Raw genomic sequence first — 25,570 nt, 5'->3', positions numbered from 1 at the left:
ATGATAATGACCCCAAACACACATCCTAGACAACCAAAAGTCTCCGTGCCCAAGAGGGTTAAGGCAGTGCTAGAAAATAATCTTGGCCACACAAAATATTGACATTTTGGCCTCATTTTGGACATTTTCACTTAGGGGTGTACTCACTTTTGCTGCCAGCAGTTTAGACATCAATGGCTGTGCGTTGATTTATTTTGAAGGGCCAGCAAATTTATACTGTTATACAAGCTGTACACTCACTACTTTACATTGTAGCGAAGTGTCATTTCTTCAGTATTGTCACATGAAAAGGTATTCTAAAATATTTACAAAACTGAGGGGTGTACTCACTTTTGTGAGATACTATCTAGCATATATAGATATAGAGATATAAAGAGGGCTTCCAAACATAGATCTCTGATTCTAGAAACAGGAAAGTTTAGAAAGGCCATTTTCCCTATATTTAGAACAGGGATCCTCAATGACAGATGCCCAGTTACAGGATTATGACTTGAAGCTAGCTTATGCTTTTCTCCGACTGTTGATTCTCCTGTTTGTGATCAAAATAATTTTCATGCACAGGGAAAGGATAATTCTGATAGGCACATAGTGGCCAAAGAGGTTATAGTTCCCAGTTCTGTTATCTTTGTTAATAAGCCCTCCTTGTTCTTTCCATCATGTCCAGACCTTTTATGTCAATGCTTAGTGTGGCATTTAAACCCTCAGTAGTTCAGTCTAACCGCATGGATCCTGAGTGAAAATCCCTAAGCCAAATGAAGTTCAGATAGAGGAATTAGCACAGAATTCCACAAAATGATGACTTATGACACCTTACGTAAGATTTATGGAAAAACTTGGAAAGTATTTTGTAGAAGGTTTTCCAAATTGGGGTACCATCAGGTTGATATCACTGGAATTTCTACAGACAGGTATTGATGGACTAGTCTTGAGTGCTCAAAAATACAAAAGTAGCTACTTTATCTGTATATCTGGATAAACTAGCCAGTGACTTATTTATCACATATTTCCTCCTAGCTAGGGAAAACTGTACACTCATTCCTAAGAAGCCATCTCCTTGGGATCTGACATTTGAATAATTATTAAAGACTTATGCCAAATGCTGTAGGACAATAATCAGATACTAGAAAATGCATTTCCTGGAGAAAATGCATGGGAATGCTGAATAGCATCAAAACTACCCCATCATATTGCCCCCATCAATACTGCACCCATCAAAACTGCCCCCATCATATTCCTATATTATAAATCAGTACATAGTGTGTCTGTGCTCTCCCCCAGGCTCTGTAATCTGAGCTGCTCCAGCCGCCTCCCCCCACTGCCCATCACTGTGTATAAGAAGCTTTGGTAACCATGGAAACAAAACAGACAAAAGCCTGGATGCCCTAAATTTAATGAAATTTTCTGAAATGATCACTAAACTTAAACAGCTTTTTCACAAAAACTGTAAAAGATATCAAACTGAAACGATACAGCCAGATAGCTGAATATTTTGTGAACATTTTAAAGTTTGTTTGGCGTCTGTAAGTGAAAGTATGAAGGAGCTGAAACTTTTGGTAGCGGAAGAAGATTTTACGGATTTTAAGCATGCTCTCATTGACTTTAATGTTAAAAAAAGCTTAATATTTTAAAAAGTATAAATAGTAGAAAAAAAGTTGAAGAAGTCCCATCATCAGCTGACTTTAATAGCTGGAAGTATGCAGAAGTTACGCAGAGCCAAAAAACATACGGAATAACTAGAAAATGCATTTCCTGGAGAAAATGTGTGGGAATGCTGAATAGCATCAAAACTGCCCCATCAGAATTGCCCCATCATATTCCTCTATTATAAATCAGTACATGGTGTGTCTGTGCTCTCCCGAGCTCTGTAATCTGAGATGCTCCAGCCGCCTCCCCCCACTGGCCATCACTGTGTATAAGAAGTTTTGGTAACCATAGAAACAAAGACAGACAACAAAAACCTGGATGCCCTAAATTTAATGAAATTTTCTGAAATGATCACTAAACTTAAACAGCTCTTTTACAAAAACTGTAAAAGATATCAAACTGAAAAGATATAGCCAGATAGTTGAATATTTTGTGAACATTTTAAAGTTTGTTTGGCATCTGTAGGTGAAAGTATAAAGGAGCTGAAACTTTTGGCAGTGGAAGAAGATTTTAAGGATTTTAAGCATGCTCTCATTGACTTCAATGTTAAAAAGAAAGTGTTAAAAATCTCAGTATTTGAAAAAGTATAAATAGTAGAAAAAAAGTGGAATAAGTCCCATCATCAGCTGAAAGAGCTGAATATTTTAAAAGTAGAATGGCTTTAATAGCTGAATGTAGGTAGAAGTTACGCAGAGCCAAAAAAACGTATGGAATAATACAATTAAAAAGATGATGATTAATAAATAAAAAACAAATAACAATAGCGGGACTGCTAAAGCATTCCCACTAATAAATACATTTCCAGAAAGAAATGCAGGGTATTTCTAAACATTTTCCATTAGGGCTCCTATGTGTTGATAATGCAAAACGAGCCTACTATGTGACCAGACCCTATGTATTTACCTAAAGTAGTACATTATATACACATTTCACAGATCACAGGAAGTATTTCCTACTTTTTTTTTTAAAACCAAGAAAATCCCAAAGAAAAGGAATTTCAGAGACTGAATAAATGGGTGTCTGTTAGAATATGTTCATAGAACCAGATCAGTTCTTTCCCATCATGCATCATGTTGGTGGCAGCCTATATCAATGAGGGATAAGGGAAGGGGGGTGGATGGGGTGCTTAATAGTTTTACATTTTGTGTTACTCGTAGGATGGCCCATTCATCTCGAGTAGCTACCCATGAAGATTCATAGAAAGATCATTGCCAGTAGGTCTAACTATAAGGTCTTCGTTTTAGATGGTGGGAGAGTCAGGAAAGAATAGAACCTCTGTCAGGTTTTTAGTGCTGCCACTGTGAAATTTTACTGTCCTTCTAATGGGCACACAGGTAGCAACATAAATCTGATCATTTTCCATGAGTAAATGTGCTTTTATTATGAAGCACGACCCCGTTAGAGGAATTCTCTGCACTTCCTGTTCCAATGCCACAACAGGAAATAATTCATGGAAAATCTCCACAGTGGGGATGCAGATGGCAATATGAACCTTACAGAGATTCTTTCTTCACTTTATGGAACATTTACAATATTTTGGCTGGTACTGCATTTAACCCTTTCACTGGCAGGTCCATAAGCTGTAAGGACCTACAAAACTGCCTACAGGTGGCCTACATTTCTGCTCTGTTATAAGCTCATTGTCACATCAGTAACCATACACTTATATCATAAATGCTCAGAAGACTGCTGAACAAACCAATAACTCTGATTAGCGGCTAACAAGCCGCAGAACAGAGTTACTCAGGTAAAATGACACCCCCCCCTCTCCGCCTCTCTACCTGTCACCCACTGCTTCCGCCTCTCCTGCACTACCTAAAATTATTGCTCTGTCCACCCCCACAGCATCCTCTGCCTAATACATCTATCCCCCAGCACTAATTTTCACAGCCAGGCCCCCCCCACCAGCAAGGATCCCCGTGGATACGTTACAATTGCTGGCTCCCTCAGCTGCCACTTCCGCCAGCAATTTCACAGCTACATTCCCCCCCAATTATGTCTTCCCCCCCTCCCCGCTGGCACCCCCTTCAGTGCCCCCCCTCACTAACCAATCCCCGATGGCCCTTCCTTGTAGCGCTGCAAGCAGAATTCCCCACAGCTGCTGGCCGGGAGATCAGCGAGTGCAGTGTCAGGATGGAGAGCAGGGGGGCTGATAAACATATGTACTAGCCCCCATCCTTTCTTAGGTGAACATAGTGAGCATTCGGTACCAATCGCTCATATGTTCAGCTGTCATGGTCGGTGGCATAGTAAACAGTATTTTACTATGCCACCATTTATGAATGAATGCCGCTATTCAGAGGCTTCCATCCATTCTTAAATATTGCAGTTGAGCCTGTAGAGAAAGGGACTGAACTCTTCAGTCCTTTTGTCTAAAAAAAATCATAGCAAGGCCCTTTTCACACAGGCACCTCTATGGGACAGAATCTACTTGTTCAGAGAGAATCAGTCTGCTAATCCCCCACAGATGACAAGTCCGTTTCCACTCTGCTGTGCAAAGATGGACACAGTCCCAACAGTTTTTGACATCCGCCACTCCATAGGGGAGACTGGAGGGTCCGATCAGGTCCACCTGAAAAACTGACAGGTAGACCTGATCGGACAGCCTGTGTGAAAGGGCCCTAAGGGTAAATTTAGACATGCATCTAAATTGCCCTTGCCTCTGAAGTTGGAGGCTAAACTCCAGAGGACACTGGCAGGTGGTGAGGAAAGCTATGTGTTGCCTCTTCAGCACCTGTTTTAACCCCATTTTTGCTGACAAATACATGCCGCCCCCCAACTGTAAGGCTAAACAAAACCTATAGCCTTGTTCCCGCAGAGCATACCACTACAGGGCCGTGTTTAGCTGCAGAGATGTTCCGTGCATCCCCATGCAGTTAGTGCCATTGATGTCAATTGGGACACAGCAGCTGCATGGGACTGCAAAGGTGTTCCGTGCATTCCTGTGTAGGCAGTCCCATTCATGTCAATTGAGATGCAGCAGGACACAGACACTGATCCCAACTTGACATCTTTGTGGGTGCGTTTGGGTCCATGCACCTACACTCATATGGATGTCAGGTCTGTCCTTGCAGCTGCTGTGTCCCATTTGACATAACTAGGACTGCCTGCACAGGGATGCACAGAATACCTGTGCATCCCAGTGCAGGTAAACATGGCCCTCCATGGGCGTACGCTTTAGCACACTACACTGAATGATGTCAGTTATATTGGGTTTGTGTGTGTAAATAAGGATTTACATTTTTTTTGTGAAAATAGTGATTTGATAGACATTTGTGCAATTTTAAATGTACAAATATTTGTTATTTATTCACTCAACACAGGATAAGCTTTTATATTAAGAATTTAGCAGGAGTTTTGTAAATGTATCTGTGTTTTTATTTGCTAATAATGGTTTTAGTATATTATTTGTGAAAATATTGTCTGATAAAAATTTCCGCAGATACCGCTGGGCCTAAAAAAATCAGTAGCACCTTCTTTTTACTCTAGAAGTCATATGCTTTCAGAAAGTATATGGTTTGGAGGGTCTTTTACAAACTCTGGAGGAATTCATTTTTCACTTACAGATTTCAGATTTTTAGGGAAATTTTTGGGTACATTAGATTTTAATTATTTTGCAAAAAGGCACAATTTAAAATGTGCAAATATTTGTTATTAACTCAACACACATTAAGCTTTTATATTTAGTAGGAATTTTGTGAAAATGTACTGTGCTTTTATCTGCTAATAATATTTTTTGTGGATTTTTAGTAAAAATATTATTTTGATAAACATTTGCGCAAATATCGTGGGATTTTAGAAATCATTAGCACCTTATTTTTATTCTACTGGCCATTTGCTTTCAGAACATATATGGTTTGGGGGGTCTTTTATAAACTCTGAAAGCTATAAGTGAAAAATTAAAAAGCAAAGGAAAAAATTGCAAAAATGGTCTGGCCACCTGAATGTAAAAATGGAGCACAGGGCCTGGCAGCGAAAGGGTTAAAGGGATGTATCCAAACTCAACTAATTAAAGTCTCCACTTACCCTGTCAAACATATTTTTATAACAATAGTATAATAAACAGTCAGGTCACGGTGTAAAATATTAGAATAAGTAATTATTATTTAACATTAAATGGTGAGCATATTAAATAACTCCAAGAAAGAAATACAGAAAATTATTCTTAATTAACAAAACAAGATGATGAAAGAGTAAAACAGATTACTGACAAGATAGAAGTACCTTGTAATCATACACCTAAAAACAGACTACTCTCATCAGAGAGGTGACATTATCAAATTCTGCAGACTTCATAAAACAAAGAGAACATTCTCCTAAAACAGAGATAAATGTCCCTAGTGCCAGTATATCCTGGAAATTGTGCAGGTGAACCTAAACATTTTTGCTGCCTGAGAAGATTATAAAGGGGGAGATTTACTAAAACTGGTGCACACAGAATCTGGTGCAGCTGTACATAGTAACCAATCAGCTTTTAACTTCAGCTTGTTTAGAACCCTTTCTGGTGGGGAGGTGAAAAAAACTCCTGCAAGCAGCATCTGTGAAGCATGTTTGGAGTGCTAAAAAAAACAAACAAAAAAAAAAACAATACGCCCCTCTTCATTGAAATGAATGGGAAGCACCTTAAAATGATTCTTGAAGAAGTTTTTGAGTCACGGGACCTTCAAAAAAGCGCACTGCCAATGCCTCAAAAGCGCTTTTATTGGCAGTTTTCAAGCACCTCAGTGTGAAAGGGCTCTAAGGGCCGGTTCATACTTGTGCGATGTGAGAACCCTGCGAATCAACTGCGGGTACTCGCATCGCACCCGACACGCACGGCAGTTCACACTGCCATATGCAAACTGTTGGGGAGTGTCATATGTTAACGACACCCCCATTTCAGCTCGCATATCACACTGCAAACTGACAGATTGGACATGGATCGAATCGCATATGTGTGAACACACATGCAATCCGATTCTGGTCAGACCTGAAAAAAGGGTCCTGTGCGTGTTTGCACTGAATGCGGTGCGATATCAGCCATACTATCTGACATGGCACCCACACAGACATCGCATGTAATGTAAACAGCAGTGCGCTGCGCATTACATATATTATTTGGCATCGCAATAGTGTGAACCCGGGCTTAATGAATCTTTGACAATAAAAATCTAGAAGCTAATTGGTTACTATGCACAGCTGCACCAGATTCTATATGCACTAGTTTTAGTAAATCTCCCCATAGAGTCACAGTTTGACAAGGAAGATTTGGCAGTGCTTTGTGTCATGTCATATACTGTTTTTATTCTCTAAGCTGTAGTGTACCTGAGGTCTATCTAGAATTTTATTGTGGCAAATATTCTTTTTTCTATACAGAAAATTCATTTTTTTGGGGCACTCCAAAATATTTTCTTTTCAGGCTTAGAAAAACAGGACAGCTATAACCTTTGTCACTGGGACGTTGGTTAGTTGTGCTGTATCTTATAGCAGCTACCTAGACATTCTACATTGGTTTTAGAACTTTGAGCTTCATAAATTACATTAATTTAGTTAAATTGCATTAAAAATTAGTGACAGTGTTAAACCCCCATCTCCAGCATACATCAGGTGGATATACAAAATATATGGTTACTGATTTATAGGTGATCAGTTTTTGCGCAGCCACTGGTACCACATCTGTCCTAGATTGCACCCAGTCATGTGATTATCACAAGCCGCGAGTCGGCTTCATTGAGAAGCTATAGGGCACTTTTAGATTGAAGGCCAATGGAGGCCACAGTATGTTTTTTTCCTGGAGCTGGCATGGAAGACTCCGATTTAAATGTTCATCTGTGCATAATTTTTTGTGACACAGGTGGCAGTACTGATGTCCCATAATCCTCCAGATGCAGAATGGTGACCAGTTGACAACCAGGTCACTTGTCTTCACTGTCAGATGGGCTGGACTCACGGGGTAGAAGGTGCCGTCGACTTCTTTCCCATAGTCTGCCGACATTGGCAGTCTCTGTCTCACTGCTACTTGTGAAGCTGTCCCGAAAACTAGCCAAAGGAGGACGTACCTTTGCACCCTTCTGAGTCACCGATCCTTCTATGGCTTTACGGAGCTGAAATAAAAAAATGATTTAATCACAGGGCTTATTTACACTTGTCTGTTTTTCTGCAGTAAAGTGCATCCATTTAGCTATATGAAAAAGGTCATCTGATGTACCCATAAATTCTGTGCTTTGGAGTACAGTACATGACACCGGAATTGTTACATAGACCATCAATTATACGCTGCTGCCTACAGGTGATTGGACATGGGCAAAGCTGCACTGGTTCTGCTCCCTAATGTTCACCATATAAACTGCGCACTACAGAGGACTATAGTTTTGTTAGCAAGCAATAAAGAGATCATAGAAAAGAGAGAGGAGGGACCTGTGTCCTGTAACACATTCAGAGATGCAGGATTTAGCAACTTGTCAAAATTTCTCTTTATTGTACAGTACAGCAGTGGTTCTCAACTCTGTCCTCAACAACCCCCAACAGGCCATGTTTGCAGGTTTTCCTTCATCTTGCACAAGTGCTTTAAATCAGAGTCAATGACTTGGTATTTTGGACAGCTATTTTATCTAAGAGAAATACCCAAAACATGGCTTGTTGGGGGTACTTGAGGACAGGGTTGAGAACCAATGCATTGCAGTACAGGACACAGGAACCAATTCAGAGCCAAAAAGAATAATCGAGAGGTGTGCAACAATATGGTTAAGCGGCACTAACAGGAAAAACAAAAAGGGCAGCATACAGGCCCAAAACACACTGTTAACAAGAAAAAACATTTCTCTGCTGGAGAAACTGTGCAGAACAGCCACCTAGCAACCATAGTTTGGGACAAAAGTGAAACAGAATTCTGGCTCAAAGGAGGCAGACTCTAAATTCTGTAAAGGCCCCCAAACCTAATCTCATTGGGGACAGGAAGGAGACTTGTTCCCAAAGGGTTGAAGCACTGTGGGGAAAAAAAGGGGGACAATGACCAACCAGACACTGGGAGGGAGAGCATTTTAGTAAAGGAATGAAGGAGAAAAGGGGGGCATTGCATACAGTCACAGGATTTCATGCCTGGCCCCTAAGAGGGCTTTCACACCAAGCCACCCCGGGTGTCAGCGGTAAAGCTGCACTATTTTTAGACCGCTTTACCGTTGTTTTAGGGGTTAAATCCGTCCGCAAAACGCCGCCGGTATCGCAGCGCTGCCCCATTGATTTCAATGGGAGCAGGGATGAGTTCACAGCTCCTTCACTGCTCCAAGAAGCTGCTTGCAGGACTTTTTGTAACGCCTTGCCAGCGCACCGCTTCAGTGTGAAAGCCCTCCAGCTTTTACACTGGAGTGAATGGAGCCTCTTTTTTCAGGCGCTATAAAGGCGTTAATTTTAGCGCTGTAGTGCCTGAAAAACACTGGCAGTGTGAAAGGGGTCTAAGGGATGCAGGAGGCAAGATGTCATACTGGCTGTCAAGAAAATTCAGAAGGTTCCAAGGGACAAAAAACACGGGAGGACACCAGCCTCAAGGGTACCCTATACTCAAGTGGAGTCTGAGATAAAAAGTACTGCTGCTGATGGAGCCAGGAGGGCTGGATATTTTGAGGATTACTTCGAAAGGGAATACACTCAAAGACAAGACTCAAAATGGCCACCAGGTCCTGCAGAAAACCTAATGGGTGACATGAAAGAGTTCTCTGCATTAGAAGGTGGCGCAAGGAGTGCAAAGTTTTCATAGATAGGGAGAGGATGTATGAGGTCGACCAGGATCTCTATGATTCTAAAGTGAAATGCTGTAAGCAGGGCCAGGTTAAAGTATATATAGAATGAGGTAGGAGTAGGAAACTCAAGATGAGGTTCCCCATCAGTCCACTAGGTGAAGCCGTTTTGCAAAGAATTACAGAGCAGGATGAATCAACCTACCTGAATGGGGGTGTGAAGGGGGCATTTAATGCAAGGATGAGATGCACTAATGTAGTGAAGACCTGGGTAGTAAGGATATCAGGATATTGCCTCGCCAGGTTGTTGCGTATCCATAGACTAAGGATAATGGCTGAGCAAAGCCAGTGCCAAAACTGAAATGGAGCATGGGTGGAAATTAGGGTGAACACATTTCCAAACTGCCATTCAGATCGCCTCCATTACTAGTAAAAAAAATAAAATAATAAAAATGCTATAAATCTATCCCCTATTTTGTAGACGCTAACTTTTGCGCAAACCAATCAATGTACGCTTATTGTGTTTTGTTTTTTGCCAAAAATATGTAGAAGAATATATATCAGCCTAAACTGAGGAAAAATTTGCTTTTAAAAAACAAAAAAATAAATAAAAAATGGGGATATTTATTATAGCAAAAAGTACAAATATTGTGTTTTTCAAAATTGTAGCTCTTTTTTTGTTTATACTGCAAAAAAAATAAAAACCGCAGAGGTGATCAAATACCATTAAAAGAAAGCTCTACTTGTGGGGAAAAAAAAGGATGTCAATTTAGTTTGGGTGCAACGTCGCACGGCCGCGCAATTGTCAGCTAAAGCGACGAGGTGCCGTACTGTAAAAAATGGTAAAGGGGGTAAATTCCTTAAAAGCACAATGTCAATAATGCCAAAAGCTTCTTGAGAAGATTAATAAACATACAAGTTGAAATTGCATTTAACGTTCTCTATATGTACATACAGTTCATGTACAGACTTAGATAACATGTACAATATACAAACCTGGAAGTTTGGCTGGAGGGGCCCCCTCAGGCACTGAGTTGGGCGGCTCTGGTAGCGACCCTCGCGGGTGGGAGGAAGAGAGAAGTCAGGCTGCGGGCAATGCGCTGCAGGCAGCTGGAGTCGGCCCCTGGACTGGCATTGGGCACAGGCTGCAGTGGATCTAAGCCAGCCAGCAGTGCCACTGCCAGCACTGCAGAATGCTGCTGGAGGAGTCAGGACCCAGGAGGAGATACTCTGACTCTGGCTGCTCTCTCTCTGCTGCCAGCAAAGGAGAAGAGGTGGGTGGACTCGGAGCGCTGCGCAGGGCAGCTCTAGGTAAGGCCTCGCTCAGCCTCTGACTCTGCAAATATGTCGTCACTGGCAGGCAGACACGAGGCGGGGCAGCCCTAGCAACCAGTTTTGCAGTCACTTACCAGGGTGGCTGTGTGTCCTTATTTCATTACGGGACATTGTATTGTCCCGGAATGAAGGTGCATGGGACACAGGACAAAAATATGAATTGAGGGACAATCCCGGGCAATCCAGGACACGTGGGCACCCTAGTGGAAATGAAGGGGAACCACCCAGAAAACCAGAGGAGAGGAGTACAGAGGAGTACAGACCAGAATGGGAAGTTGGGCGAACTGCAGCTGTGAAAGGGGTAGGAAAGGGCTCAAGACTGAGAGCTAAAGCTAGGAAAGACATACTATGACAAAACAAGGAAGGGCTCCAAGCTGTGTAATTAAACTCAAGTAGTGGGGATTCGGTACAGATAACCTGAGAGTAACGAACTATAACTGTGCTATTTTAAGGAGTAGCCACAATGAATAGTGTTGACGAGAAGGTCTCAACAAAAAAAATGTTTTGATGAATGAGACATGGCCAAGAGTGTCAAGCTTGAGAGGGTGTCTAGATAGACCTTAGTACCTAGACAATAAGTTGTATGAAAAAAATCACACTTCCAAAAGTGTTTAGGTATTATGGAGAGCAGCAGCTGTCCAAGTACTAGATGACAGAATTTAGGTGTTTGGAGGCCTAAAGCCATGAACTCTGGAGGGATTCCTGGGTGAGGAAGAACCCTCTTACAGTAATAGTTACATAGTTGGGGTCAGTGTCAGTAGACTACCCCATTACCTCAATAAGAGGGGGTGAACCTTTAACGTAAAGCTCTGGTGGGCTTCTGGGGGGGGAAAGACTTGCCATGACCGGAAGGACCCACCGTAGATGATAATTTTGCCTGAGAGAGCGAATAGATGTAACCCTATGTGGTGGGGGATACATATTCCAGAGGGAATTGTGAGACTGCATAATGGGGTCTGTACCCGCTGCCATAGGAAGCTGCCGCAATGTGTTCATTGAGGAAATAGCCAAAGAATGGCATGAGTAAAAGTCATCTGTCTCGCATCCGAATCAGTCTCTTAGGCTTTAAGCCATAGGATTCTGTGCAAATGGAAAGAGAGTGAAGACCAGTGGCGGCTGGTGCTCCAGTTTTGGGGGGGGGGGGGGGGGGCAAATAATCAAATACCCCCCTTCGGTCTTCTATTGCAAGATACTCATGAAACAGCCATGGATTTATGGGGTTTGCGGCAACCCAGGCAATAACGGATATCCAAAGTCTGTTTCAAGGGGGTGGGGCAAGCAACCAGCTTGTGTTGTCGCCAAAAAAATGGTGGCTGTAAGTGCACAGCTAAGAGTCTTATGGACTACCTCAGTACCCAAAATGGTTGGAAGGTCCAATGAATGCCAAATTTAAATTGGATAATGCTATAATATTAAATCCTGTTAGGCCGAACACAGATAATAACGTTAGGAAAAACCACCAACAGTGCAGGTCTCTGAACACCTGTACTTTGAGCCACTTGTGTGCAAAGCACTGCAGTATGTGTTGTAGGATAAGGATGAAGTGTACACTAAAGAGCAATCAAGACATGCAAACCATTAACCAGGAACCAGACATACCCTCAGAGGTATCTTCAGGTTCTGGGTACCATACGAATGGGCCACAACCCTAGATTTGTATAGCACCCTGCTGCTAACTACACTTGTTGAGTCACGTTCCAAGGTGAGTGCCCAATGCAGACTACAGAGCCCTTGACAGAAGTGTCAGTTGAGGGAAGGAATTAAATCTAGAGAAAAAAATAGGAAATGTCTCTAAGAGAAGGCATTCATCACCAAGGACACTGGCAAATCCTCACAGAGTGGGTGCAGTTACATGGTAGATGCTAGGGGGAAGACCCAGTGCAGCTTTTGCCAGTGTCCAGTCACCTGAAGGTAGTGGCATATAACCCATAGTCTATAATCGGTTTCTGTGTCAAGTACTGTATGATTAAAAATATGCCTTTTATTATATTTCTATTGAAATAAATGAAAACATAAAAGTCCACATGCAGCGCTAAAATTAAAAATCCAAGGGGGAAGAGTAGATAAACCTGTCACCAACTTCAGTATGTGTAGAAAGGCACATTGCACCACGTGGAAGTTCAATCTGTTTACCAGATAGCTAAAACAAGCAGGCATGTAGTGGATAAACCACAATAGCAGCTCCGTTCCTCAGCTTCAGAACAAACTTCAAACCAGGGTTGCGGTTAATCATCAGACCTTTCCACACTGTCACAGCTTCTTAAGACTCTCATACAGGGTGTATGTCAATCACAATAAACGGTCAGCAGTGCCCTTCCCAATAGTTGCTGCTTCCCACCGCCATCTTTGTTGTCCCTGGTTTGAAGTTTGTTCTGAAGCTGAGGAACGGAGCTGCTATTGTGGTTTATCCACTACATTCCTGCTTGTTTTAGCTATCTGGTGCTGATCAAACAAATGATTCTGGCTGCTTATATTATTGGATAGCATGGATACTTGCTTGTTATTTTGAAATAAATGAAAAACACATATCTGGAGACTTTGTCATTTAGACAAATCTGCACTATGAACAATTCCTATTCTCAATGTTTCTCCCTCAATTTGCCTAAAGTACTCACTTGAGGGAAATCTGATATGAAATGTCAGGGTAACATATCTGACTATGCCAGAATATGGAAGCACACCCATCCCAGTGTGGTCAGCTTGTTTCTTTGCATTCCACTTGGAACCCTCTGTTAAGAGCACGCCTGCACTGCTCCTCACTGGCAAGATCAGTGTACTGCTGTTTGTCCCCTGCTGACATGCTCTCATATCCAGCTCTGCACAGTGCATTGCTGTCTCTGCATATTGTGTTATAGCCACTGTTGCCATGCCCCGTTATCCTCCCAAAAAATCTCCAACTCCACCTCTCTAAGCCCCTTATGCGGTGGAGAACAGAGGCCATGTGATTACTTATAAATAAGGGAAAAGAATATGTGTGTGTATGTATGTATATATATTATACACACACACACACACACACACACACACACACACACACACACACACACACACACACACACACACACACACACACACACTGCATGGGTTGTTTTACAAGGCAAAGGTTCACGTAGACTTTCATCAAGGTAGTTGTGTGCATCATCCCATTAATGGTAACATTTATGTTTTTTACATTTTAACTAGGGAATCTGGAGATTTAGTGTGAAAAGGGGCTGCAAAATGCTTGTTTAGACTGTCATAGGATTAAATTCTTATTAGTGCCGTTAACATGTCTTCTCTCTTCTTTATGGTACTTACCTCTCTTAATGTTACCATCCCAATCAATCTCCCTATAGAGGTGACATATGCATGGTCCATTCCAAGCAATGAGAAAACAGTGTGAGCCTAAGGAAAGAGAAGAACACTATAAGAAAAATGACTATTGTCTCTTATAGATGTGCACAATGAAATTACTCATAGCAACCACTGTTCTGACTGCTCTTAAATGATGAAAAGGTAAAATCTTGGTTCCAAGGACATATTACCCATCAAGATTAATTGCACTGCTGTGCTTGATGGCATTTTTTTTTTTTTTATACTTGGCGACCAAGCCAATTCTTACTCATACAAATAAAAGACAGTACATCAGTCTACATTAAAGACCCATTCAGCAATATATTTTCTGAAAGCCAGATTCCTATAGATTACAATATTTACATTTTTTGCATCCTAAAACACTACTACAAATGTCTGGAGAATGTATTTTTAACAATATTTACACACATTTAGGTGTGGGTCTGCAAAATAATGTAGAAATAAATACAGCACATAAAAACACACACTAACATTAGCTATGGCCAAATGTATATCAATAATTTTTTTTTCAATTGTTAAAAGGATACTTACAGCAAGTAGATTATCACGGGTTCTGTCTACCCCTATGAGTCTGAAGTAATCATAGTTTTCGGTGTGCTTGTTTTAGCTCCCTAAACATGCTCCAAAAGATGCTGCAAGTAGGATTTTTTTCACCGCCACAAAAGCGGCCTGCCTCAGCGTAAAAACATTCATTGATTTTAAAGGGAAGCATTTTTCTTGAGCTTTTCAGTCACTTTTTTTTACTCAAAAGCGTTTAAAAACTCCTCAGTGTGAAAGGGCCCTTAGATTGAATTGCATTTTGTTTCCACACAGTTTAAAACTAGGTTCACATGTATGCGGGAGCAGGATGGTTTGAAAATTACACGCATGTTTTTGTTTTTTCCAAAATCATTTTTTTTTACATTTTGTAATGCAGAAAATCAAAAAGGAAAAAAAAAAGTACTTTGAGTAGAGCATTGTCAAAAGTAAATTCCGCAGCACTGTAAAGGTATAAGCTTCAACCTTCAGGCATCAATATAAGGCGTTACCAATACTCATAATATTCAGAGATATAGTAGGTGACTAAAGCATGGAAAACAAAAATTCCCTGTGTTACAAAATAATTATTTTTTCTTACAATTCAAAACACAGGACAAGGGGGCACTCTCTACGTCTGGAGCAGGGGTCTCCAAACTTTCTAAACAAAGGGCCAGTTTACTGTCCTTCAGACTTTAGGAGGGCCGGACTGTGGCCATTGAAAGTTCCTGACATCAGTGGTAAAAAACAAAGCCCCATCTTTAGTGTCAGTGGGGGGGAATTGTGCCCCTTTATTGGTGTCATTAGGAGAAATTGTGCCCCATCTTTGGGAGAAATTGTGTCCCATCATTGGTGTCATTGGGCCCCACTGTTGACATCACTGGAAGAAATTGTGACCCATTATTGGCTTCAGTGGAAGAAATCGTGCCTCGAGGGCCAGATAAAAGCAGGCAAACTTCAAAATCTGGCCCCTGGGCCACAGTTTTGAGACCACTGTCTAGAGGAAAAAAGATTTTATCTCCAAATAGGGAAAGGTTTCTTAACAGTAGAAGCTGTGAAAATGTGGAATAGACTCCCTTCAGAGGTGGTTCTGGCCAGTTCAGTAGATTTTTTTCCTTCCTCTGGATCAACTGTGGGTGAAGTATTATGTAATGGGATAGCATGATTTTTTAAGTTGAACTAGAGGGGCTTGTGTCTTTTTTCACCCTGACTAACTAAAATAGAACGGGTTAACAATCAGACTAAAACAAACAAGGCGCATTCCTGACCGCGAAATAAGGATGGATAATGGATCATTGCCTAGTAAAGTACACCAGTAACATTCTCTCTGTAATCAAATATGTTCAACACTTTAGGAGAACACAGCATTTTAAAATTAAAACATACATTGTAAAACAAGAGATAATTGGCAAATCCTGCTGCTGAGCCCTGACTACCATGATCCGTCTACCCCTCCATCATCTACCCCTCTGCCCCCTCTGTCCTCTCCCCTTTTCCCCTCCCTGGCAGCTCCATGTGTCTGTGTTAGCTGTCTCCGCTCCCCTCACCTGCCAATATTTGTAATACATTTAACTTTAACAAAATTTCACTGCCTGCCCCTCTCCTTTATCCAGCGATAATGCACTGTATAAGTGTTTATTGAAAAGAAATTCTTTGAAATACCTTTTTTTAAGGGGCTGAGCAGCCAGCACGGCGGCCACGTGACCTCCTGGCTGAGATCAGGCTCTGCCCCTCCGGCTGTAGTCCAGGGATCAGAGTAGCAGAGCGGCTGGGAATCAAGTGACTGGCCTGAAGATCAAAAAGGTATTTAGAAGTATCTATTGCAACACTTATACTGTGCATTATCTCCTGGTAAGGAGTGGGGCAGGCAGTGAATTGCTTTAATAAGGTTACAAACACTTTAAGGTCTTTTGGCATTGATGATCAAGTATGTACCTGGACAGAAAGCTGGTTATAGGAGCATGTCCAGAGGGTGGTAATTAACCACTTAAGCCCCGGACCATTTGGCTGGCTAAAGACCAGACCACTTTTTGCGATTTGGCACTGCGCCGTTTTAACTCACAATTGCGCGGTCGTGCGACGTGGCTCCCAAACAAAATTGACGTCCTTATTTTCCCAAAATAGAGCTTTATTTTGGTGGTATTTGATCACCTCTGCGGTTTTTATTTTTTGCACTAAAAACAAAAAAGAGCGCCAATTTTGAAAATAACGCATTATTTATTACTTTGTGCTATAATAAACATCCCCCAAAAATATATATATATAAAAAAAAAAACTTTTTTCCCCTCAGCTTTGGTCGATACGTAATCTACATATTTTTGGTCAAAAAAACCCGCAATAAGCGTATATTGATTGATTTGCGCAAAAGTTATAGCAAAAATATTTTTGTAACAAAACACTGCGCTATTCTTATTAAAAAATGAAAAAATATATAAAAATATATAAAATATATGAAACACACAAGAGAGCTGCTAACACATCACTGGGGTATCGAGTGTAAGGTAAACAAATGCTATATAAAAGTGTAGCGCTTCTCAGAAAAGTTTTAGACACCAAACATTAGCAACAAGCAAAATTATACAAATGTGTTAAGTGAAAAATCTCACTGTGGAATGGTGCACATAACACATAAATTCTTACATAAATATTAATGGCTTATATAAACATGTATTTGTGACTCAAAAATGAAAGAAAAGACTTTTCCAAAACAATTCCAGGAAACGAAAAAAAGAAGAAAAAAGGGGGAGAACAAAGTCCCAATAACACAGTACAGAGTCCTTTGTGTATAGTATCCTTCTATGATCCACAAGTGTGCAGGAAATATGTTACACCTCCTTTCAGAAAAACTCGTGCAATAACCACGTGAAGATTCCCGTCACCAGGCGAATTGAACGCTTACCGGAATAATTGGATCCTCACAAATTTACATTTGGGGATCATACAGACTTTTGCAACCATATGCAGATTCTCACAGCAACCAGTTATCCAGGGGGACTCGAATATAAACAATCCCTTCATATGTTGAGAGGTAATTTTAACTCCAGCCAGATATATCCATAGGCATGTTTAAATACATACGAAGAGAAAACAGGGACCAAAAATAGTGTAATTCCGTTTTTATAGAAAAATAAAAGATAAAAGTACAAAACTCACATGTGTACAGTAGTTTAAGCGCTTAGCAAGATAAAACACGATTGCAGTAGAGTCCCGATTTTTCACTGAACACATTTGTATAATTTTGCACTTATAAGGAAGGCATAATTATGTTTGGTGTCTAAAAATTTTCTGAGAAGCGCTACACTTTTATATACCAAAAGTTATAGCGTCTACAAAATAGGGGATAGATTTATGGCATTTTTATACATTTTTATTTTTTACTAGTAATGGCGGTGATCAGTGATTTTTATCATGACTGCGACATTATGGCGTACACGTCGGACAATTTTGACACATTTTTAGGACCATTGGCATTAATACAGTGATCAGTGCGATTAAAATTGCATTTGATTACTGTAAAAATGTCACTGGCAGCGAAGGGGTTAACACTAGAGGACAGGGAAGGGGTTAATATGTATCCTATTTGTGTTCTAGCTGAAGGGGGGATGGGACTGTGCAGGGAAACTAACAGATCGCTGTCCATACTCTGTATGGACAGACGATCTTTCAGTTCCCTGCTCAGAGAACTGGAAACTACCGGTTCTCCGTGTGCCCACAAGTGATCGCGGGAGCACTGCGCCGATCGAGACTGCTAGGCACTCGCATCGGCTCTGGGAGCGAGCGGGGGTACGCGCGCCCCCTAGTGCCATTTATGCTACTGACCTAGCATAAATGTGATTTGCGCAGCCAAGCCATGCTGCCACACTACAACTTTGGAGGCTGGTCGGCATGCGGTTAAGGACCACTTGTGGAGAGCTTCAGAAAGACCTGGAATTAGCAGGTACAATAGTATCAAAGAAAATAATAAGTAATGCACTCAACCGCCATGGCCTGTATGCATGCTCACCACACAAGACAACATTGCTGAAGAAAAAGCATGTTGAAGCTTGTTTAAAGTTTGCTGCACAACATTTGAATAAGCTTGTGAAATACTGGAAGAATATAGTCTAATCCATATGCATTTAGCGGACCTCCAGCTCTTGCAAAACTACAAGTCCCATCAAGCCTCTGCCTCTGGGTGTCATGCTTGCAGGCTTCTCGGGTAAGTCATTCATAATTAGTTAGTATGCTATGCATAGTAGTTCATTATGCCCTTGTCTTGCAGGGTTTAATTTTTTTTTTTTTTTTACCACAACCACTTTAACCACTTAAGGACTGAGCCTTTTTTTGACACTTTGTTGTTTACAAGTTAAAATATATATATTTTTTTTGCTAGCTAAATTCCTTAGAACCCCCAAACTTTATATATATTTTTTTCAAACACCCTAGAGCAGTGATGGCGAACCTTGGCACCCCAGATGTTTTGGAACTACATTTCCCATGATTCTCATGCACTCTGCAGTGTAGTGGAGCATCATGGGAAATGTAGTTCCAAAACATCTGGGGTGCCAAGGTTCGCCATCACTGCCCTAGAGAATAAAATGGCAGTCGCTGCAATACTTTATGTCATACCGTATTTGCAAAGCGGTCTTACAAGCGCAGATCTTTGGGAAAAAATACATTGACTTAAAAATAAGACATTAAAGTTAGCCCAATTTTGTTTTATATTGTGAAAGATAATGTTACACAGAGTAAATTGATACGTCATGCTTTAAAATTGTGCCTGCTCGTGGAATGGCTACAAACTTTGACCCTTAAAAATCCCCATAGGTGACATTTAAAAATGTCTACAGGTAACCAGTTTTGCATTACAGAGGTAATCTAGTGCTAGAATTATTGCTTTTGCGCCAACGATTGTGGCAATACCTTACATATGTGATTTGAACACTGTTTTCATATGCGGGCGTGACTTAGGAATTCGTTCGCTTCTTCATGCAAGCTGGGCGGGATGGGGCACTTTTTAAAATTTTTACACTGTGCTTTATCAAAATTTTGTGGGTCACTTTTATTCCTATTACAAGGAATGTATACATCCCTTGTAATAGAAAAAAAGCACGACAGGACCTCTTAAATGTGAGATTTAAGGAAAAAAAAAAAACACTTAAAATGCAATAAAAAATAAATAAATAATAATTCTTCCCCTTTGAGATCAATGGGCGTAAGTGACATTTCACGTCGCTTCTGCCATTCAATGTTGTGTAGCCGAGAAGGGGCCACCTTTCCCTCACTCAGCTCCAGGCCTGTTAGGGGAGAGGATATGATCTCCTGCCCCCGATAAAAGTGATCTTGCGGTGAATCCGCAGCGGAGACCACTTTTATCGTAAAGTGCACCGCCCGCCGCTTCAGAAAATACCGGGGTTACGGCAGCTAGCTGCTGCCATAACAATGGTATTTAGCATCAAAATACCGACGTACAATGACGGCAATTCGGGCCAAGTGGTTAAACTCTATATCTTGGAGTATAATACAGGACAGATAGGCCTCATGAACGTTTGAGCAGAGTTAGGCATTTTTATTTTTTATTTTACAGCTTCAAAACACCGTTCCATGTTATTCAATGTGTCCATACACACATAGGATTTTAGGAGCTTTAGGTGGCATAGGTGTTTAGAAGCTGTAAAAATCCTCAGGGCCAAAAAGGCCCCTTTGCAGGAGAAAGCATTTAAGGGAATATACCTAATGGGCTCAAAGCCATATAGCTGCAGAGAGAAGTTAAATGATACTAAACACACACTGTTCAATTTAAATTTGGCTTGTTAACTGACTACGCTTCTGCTTATCCCTACCTGCTATATCTGCTACTAGACTATGGCTTGCTCATCACCTGGTGGGGAGATCCTGAGAGGGCTGACCTGATACTAACATGCAGCAAAACCCATCTTCACCATCAGGAGCTCTAGCAAATACCAGTTAGTAATGAGACTCCCCACATCAGGTGAGCCCGTGTCATCCGCCAGAGTGACCTGCTTGCGCACTTATCCAGCTGGTCGGTGAGGACCATGCTACTGCTACAGCTACTGGTCTCAGTGCCCGACTACAGATCATGACATTTTGCTTGGCTGAACTGGTGAATGGGTAGGTCAAGAGAAGAAGCATGCTTGTTCCAGCCAAATCTTGTGCTGGAGAGGTCTTGACTGAAATTGGGTGAATGGAACAGCCTTGAAGGAGACTACCATGAGGTCTAGAAATCTCATGGAGAATCCAACTAAGGGATTTCTCATTGACCTCAATATCCAATTGTGAGCTCAGAAAGAGATTAACCAATGATTGAACCCACAAGTCTGAAACATCTGTAGAGCAGAAGCAAGTAAACTATAACGGACTTCCACCCACACAGAAATGAGGGCACATCTTAATTGGGAAATGGGTTGTGTGGCCCAAGTTTGATGCTGAGAGAAAGGGCTGAACTTACATTTTGAATTTGAAGCCAGTGAAGAGCAATTAATCACACATTCTGCATGGCTCCAGAAGACGGGGTTTTTAGAAACTTCTGCTGTGGAATGTTCCCTTTTGTGAGATCTTTCATGAATTTGTTAATTGCCTTAACAAAGACATCAAGAACTTGCATATAAGGCATCTTTTACAGGCAGATTTAGCTATGCAGGCTTTAAGACACAAGATTCTGCGCATATGAATGGAGATTATTCTGGAAAAGGGATTCATTGCATGTTCTAAGGCATCTACACAAGAGCAAGACAGAAGGAAATTACTGTAATTGCTCAGTTAAAGGGTTAGTTTAAGAGCGAATTCGCAGACGGCCGAGGCAGATGTGTTCCTAAGCCACTTCACACACTCCCTGCATTAGCGGCCAGATTCAGCGGCCCCCCACCTCATGACCTCCTGACTCACCTGCAGGGAGGCAAGTTGGTGACTGGAGCCAGCACTCGGATGTCTCCAGCTACAGAAGGAGAGAAGCAGCTTCCACAGAGAACCAAACCAAAGCCTCCTCCACAGCCACTCCAGCTACAGGTGAGCTTTCTGACAACCCCTTCTCACCATCCAGCCCTGCAAGGTCTCCCTCACAGTCTGCAGCCTTATCCCCAGGCCAGGATTCACATGCTTCCTCTGCCTTAGACAGGGAGATGGCAGATATCTTTCTGAGCCAACCCAACAGTCAGGAGTCTGACCCAGAAAACCCTGTAGACCCCCCTGCTCCCCACCTGTCCAGCCACAATATTCAGGGGACGCCATACTTTTGGCTCGCTTCGCAGATCTGTTACATAGGGAGCTGGCAAAAGCCACTGACAAATTGGCCTCTGAAATAAAGCTGGATTTCCAAGAATTAGCAAACCGCCTGGAAAGCAAGGTCGATGACACATTTCAGTGTGTCGCAAAATTCTACCATGATTATGGATCTACAAGATTGCCTTGAGGAGGCTTATACTAAAATGAATGCCTGTGAAAAAAATCGCCCTAGGCGCTATGATTTTCGTATCAGAGGTCTTCTGGAAACTGTGAAAGATGTCAATTCAATCACTTATTCCTTTATACAATCTGCAGTTCCGGACATAGATGAAACCCATATGGAAATAGATCGTATCAATAGGGCCCTTGTTTCTCCAAAACCTGATGGACCCCCAAGAGATGTGACCATGAAAACCCCAATTCTTTAAGGTTTTAAGAGGTAGTTATACATTACGCTAGGAGAACACCCGGATCTTGAAAATGTGTGTCATAAGATTCAAGTGCAGATATCTCCTAGGCCACTATTAAAAAAAAAGACCATCTTTGAAACCTTTGCTGTTGCCATTGTTACAACAAAATATTTGTTAGATGGAACTACCCTTTCTGGCTCCAGGTTACTTAAAATGGCAAATCTTACTCCTTCTCTACATTCACTTAAGGTGAAAATATTCTATGAAAGCTGGGGTTCAGCTCACAGTCCTTCGTTACGGAATTAGCCCAGATCCAGCGGCCCTCGCTCTCTCCTCTCTGGTTACCTTTGAAAACAAACAAATCTACAACTTCTTGTCATACATCATGAGAACTTGCTGTATACCGCTAGTTGATCCTCATTTTCTTGGTGGTGGTTTCTCAGTGGTCCAAATATAGGACATTAGCCACTGTGAATACATTTTCTTTTGTTTTTCTGTGTAGCTATGCAATCTGTGCCTTGTATATAACAGTTTCAGCTCTTTTGGCTACATTTTACTTTTAGGATGAACATTTTAGGTCTGACCAATAATGATATAATTGTTATTGGTTTTATAACCACGTTGTTCTTATTTTCATAGCGGTGCTATTGGGCCTTCAATTTTCCATGTGTGATCTACAATGCTGGGAGGAATCTATGCACTCTCCTCATTGCTTGATTTTGCAAGACTCCTCTGCGTTTGGAGCTTTGGTTCTGGGAAATTAGACTGTTTGTTATCCTAGGTTTGTAACATTCCGCACTTATATATTACACTACTTGGAGCCGGGGGATTCCTGGTCCGAACATCTATTTCTTTCTCGTCTTCTTTGCTTCTGTCTTAACCTTTTTTGCCATTTTGAGGGTCACCCAGAGACTCCTTTGGTTCCTCTGCATTCTACAAATTTCAGACTGGTGGTCGAGTTTATGTACCTGTCGGGGCTTGGCTCAGCCCTTCCTTCTCTGAGCTGGCCGCCCAGCTGTTGGTTAATTGGCAACTCCTATCACTTCACAGTGACGCACCTGTTGATATCCTGCTTTTCAGTCCAGCCCAGATGATCTCTGCATGCTTGGCTGACATTTCTTTGGCTCCAGATCCTGCTTGCTGTTCCACTTACGATTCCTGGCTTCCTGACTTTCTGGCTTTTCTGACTATCCGTTCTGGTTACCGAACTTTGGCTATGTTCTGACTAAGTTTGTTCTATTTACTTTTATTATTAAACAAGTGTGATTTAACTGTACTTCTGTCTTAGTCTGATTCATGGTTTCTGACAGTGCCGATAATTATGCTGACTATTCCTCATGCCTAGCATAACAAATACCATCCACACCATCCATCTGCTTTCCCATGACATTCAGAGTCTAGGGTCAACCTCCAAGTGTATTAAGGCCTTCACACATTACCGATCCTTGGGGGCAGACATTGTGGCCCTACAGGAGACACATTTTGCTCCACTATTTACACCCCAATATCTCCATAAGGATTATACTATGTTATCTTGCAAATGCTTCTGAAAAAAAGGAGGGGAGCGACTCTTTATCTAGATGACAAGCATTTACTGAAATTAAAGTACTCAAGGACAAAGAGGGATGATTGCTTTTGGTTAAGGGCTACCTGGGAGAAAATTTAGTGACCTACTTAGTTTACTTCTCTCCCAACACAAACCAAATTGCGTTTTTTTGTTCCCTACTACAGTCTATGGCCGCTGCGTTTGAGGGGGAAGTTATTCTAGTAGGTGACACTAATCTAGCCCTAGACTTTATAATGGACAAAACTCATAGCCCTTGTACAAACGATCGGAGATTCCGACGGAATGTGTCCGATCGGAGCGTTTTGTCGGATATTCCGACTGTGTGTGGTCTGCATCGGACTGTTTCCGTCGGACCAACTTTTCCAACTTGCCGGAAATATTTTCCGACAAAATGCTCCGATCATGTGTAGAGAATTTCGATCGGACAAAGTGCCACGCATGCTCAGATCAAATTCCTACATCAAAGCTATTGGCTACTAGCCTGAACGTAGTCCTATCGTAACGAAATTACGTCATCACGTTCTGAACGTAGTCCCATCGTAACGAAATTACGTCATCACGTTCTGAAAGATCGGATTTTCCGACAACTTTGTCCGACCGTGTGTATGCAACAGTTTCGGACAAGATCCGTCAGACAAAACTCGACGGACAAAATCCGACGGATTTGGTTGTCGGAATCTCCGACCGTGTGTACAAGGGCCTACTGTTTCAACCAGATCCCCTTCAAAGAAAAGCCGTAAATTTGCACAACTGCTTTATCATTATAATCTAATAGATGACTGGAGGGAAGCTAACCCCACCTCTAGGGACTATACTAATTTTTCGAGAGCCCATAGTCACTATTCTCGCATAGATCATGTTTTTCTCCTCTCTGGACTTTTACCGAAAGTACATGCTGCCAAAATACTTTCCACCTCCTGGTCGGATCATGATCCTATAATGTTTTCGGGCATGATGATTAGGATAGAGAATTCACATTGGCGCCTAAATTATTCTCTCCTCAGCAATGAATCCTACATTCTTGATATTTCTACCCATTTGAAGAACTACTTAGATTACCTGGGTTGCACACAAGGCTACTGTTAGAGGGTCCTTTATTCAATTGTCCTCCAGACTCAAAAAAGCTTGTAACAAGCTACCAAACACAAAAACTCCCCATCCTGATTTATTCACTAAACTTGAACAATGCCGCTTAGAACTCATCATTTGCTGAGAAATAACTGCGTTGGATGCATAATAGGTTCTTTACTTGGCCTGACTGCCCAAGATCCTTGTTAGCACACAAGCTCACTCCTAGACACTTACATTTGGCACTTGTCACCCCAAAAAGATCCTTTGAGAGTTCCACAAATTTTACACCACTCTATATGGACAATCCCAGGATGCTGCTCAATCTCATTAATAAACTGGGATTGTAAAATTCTTACAAAAGAAATCTTTTGGCCTGCCGTCTTAATACTTTTTTGGCACAGTATATCCATAAAGATCAGTCAGGATTTATTGTGGGGTGCCAAAACTTGGATCAGATTCGTAGATCGGTAACTTTGATTTCAGCTATACATACCATTTGGGATGCTCCCTTATCTTGGAAATCTTTGCTTCAATTGAACTTCTAATGCAAAAAGTAAAGGGATGAGTGGGCAGCCCTGTCCCGTAACGCATCTAGTAGGGAATGGGGGTTGATTTGTATCCTCTAATGAAAACCTGGGCCAATGGGAAACTATACAACATTTTCAATAAGCAAAGAAAGGTAGGACCAAAGCTCAAGGTCTTTAAAGTAACGGATATGTAATTCCAGTTTAGGCCTTATT

At 41.5% G+C, this 25,570-nt stretch overlaps 1 protein-coding gene across 2 annotated transcripts in view; it reads right to left on the bottom strand.

Moving 5' to 3' along the window:
- Window positions 1–5,723: 5,723 nt before the first annotated feature.
- The window catches only part of CLCN2 (chloride voltage-gated channel 2), a 521,510-nt gene continuing 501,663 nt past the window's right edge, over window positions 5,724–25,570 (bottom strand). For both annotated transcript variants that reach the window (XM_077487744.1, XM_077487745.1), the window contains 2 exons: window positions 13,989–14,075; window positions 5,724–7,727 (listed from right to left, as the gene is read on the bottom strand). In XM_077487744.1, the coding sequence (XP_077343870.1) occupies window positions 7,539–7,727; window positions 13,989–14,075 (276 nt within the window). In that variant the 3' untranslated portion in view covers window positions 5,724–7,538. The remainder of the gene's footprint in view (window positions 7,728–13,988; window positions 14,076–25,570) is intronic.

This window comes from Lithobates pipiens, unplaced genomic scaffold, assembly GCF_037356315.1.
Source record: "Lithobates pipiens isolate NorthernLeopardFrog02 unplaced genomic scaffold, aLitPip1_a1.2 Scaffold_18, whole genome shotgun sequence".
Classification (NCBI taxonomy): domain Eukaryota; kingdom Metazoa; phylum Chordata; class Amphibia; order Anura; family Ranidae; genus Lithobates; species Lithobates pipiens.
Note: the sequence above shows the minus strand (reverse complement) of the source record. Positions and strands in the feature narration are given on the sequence as shown.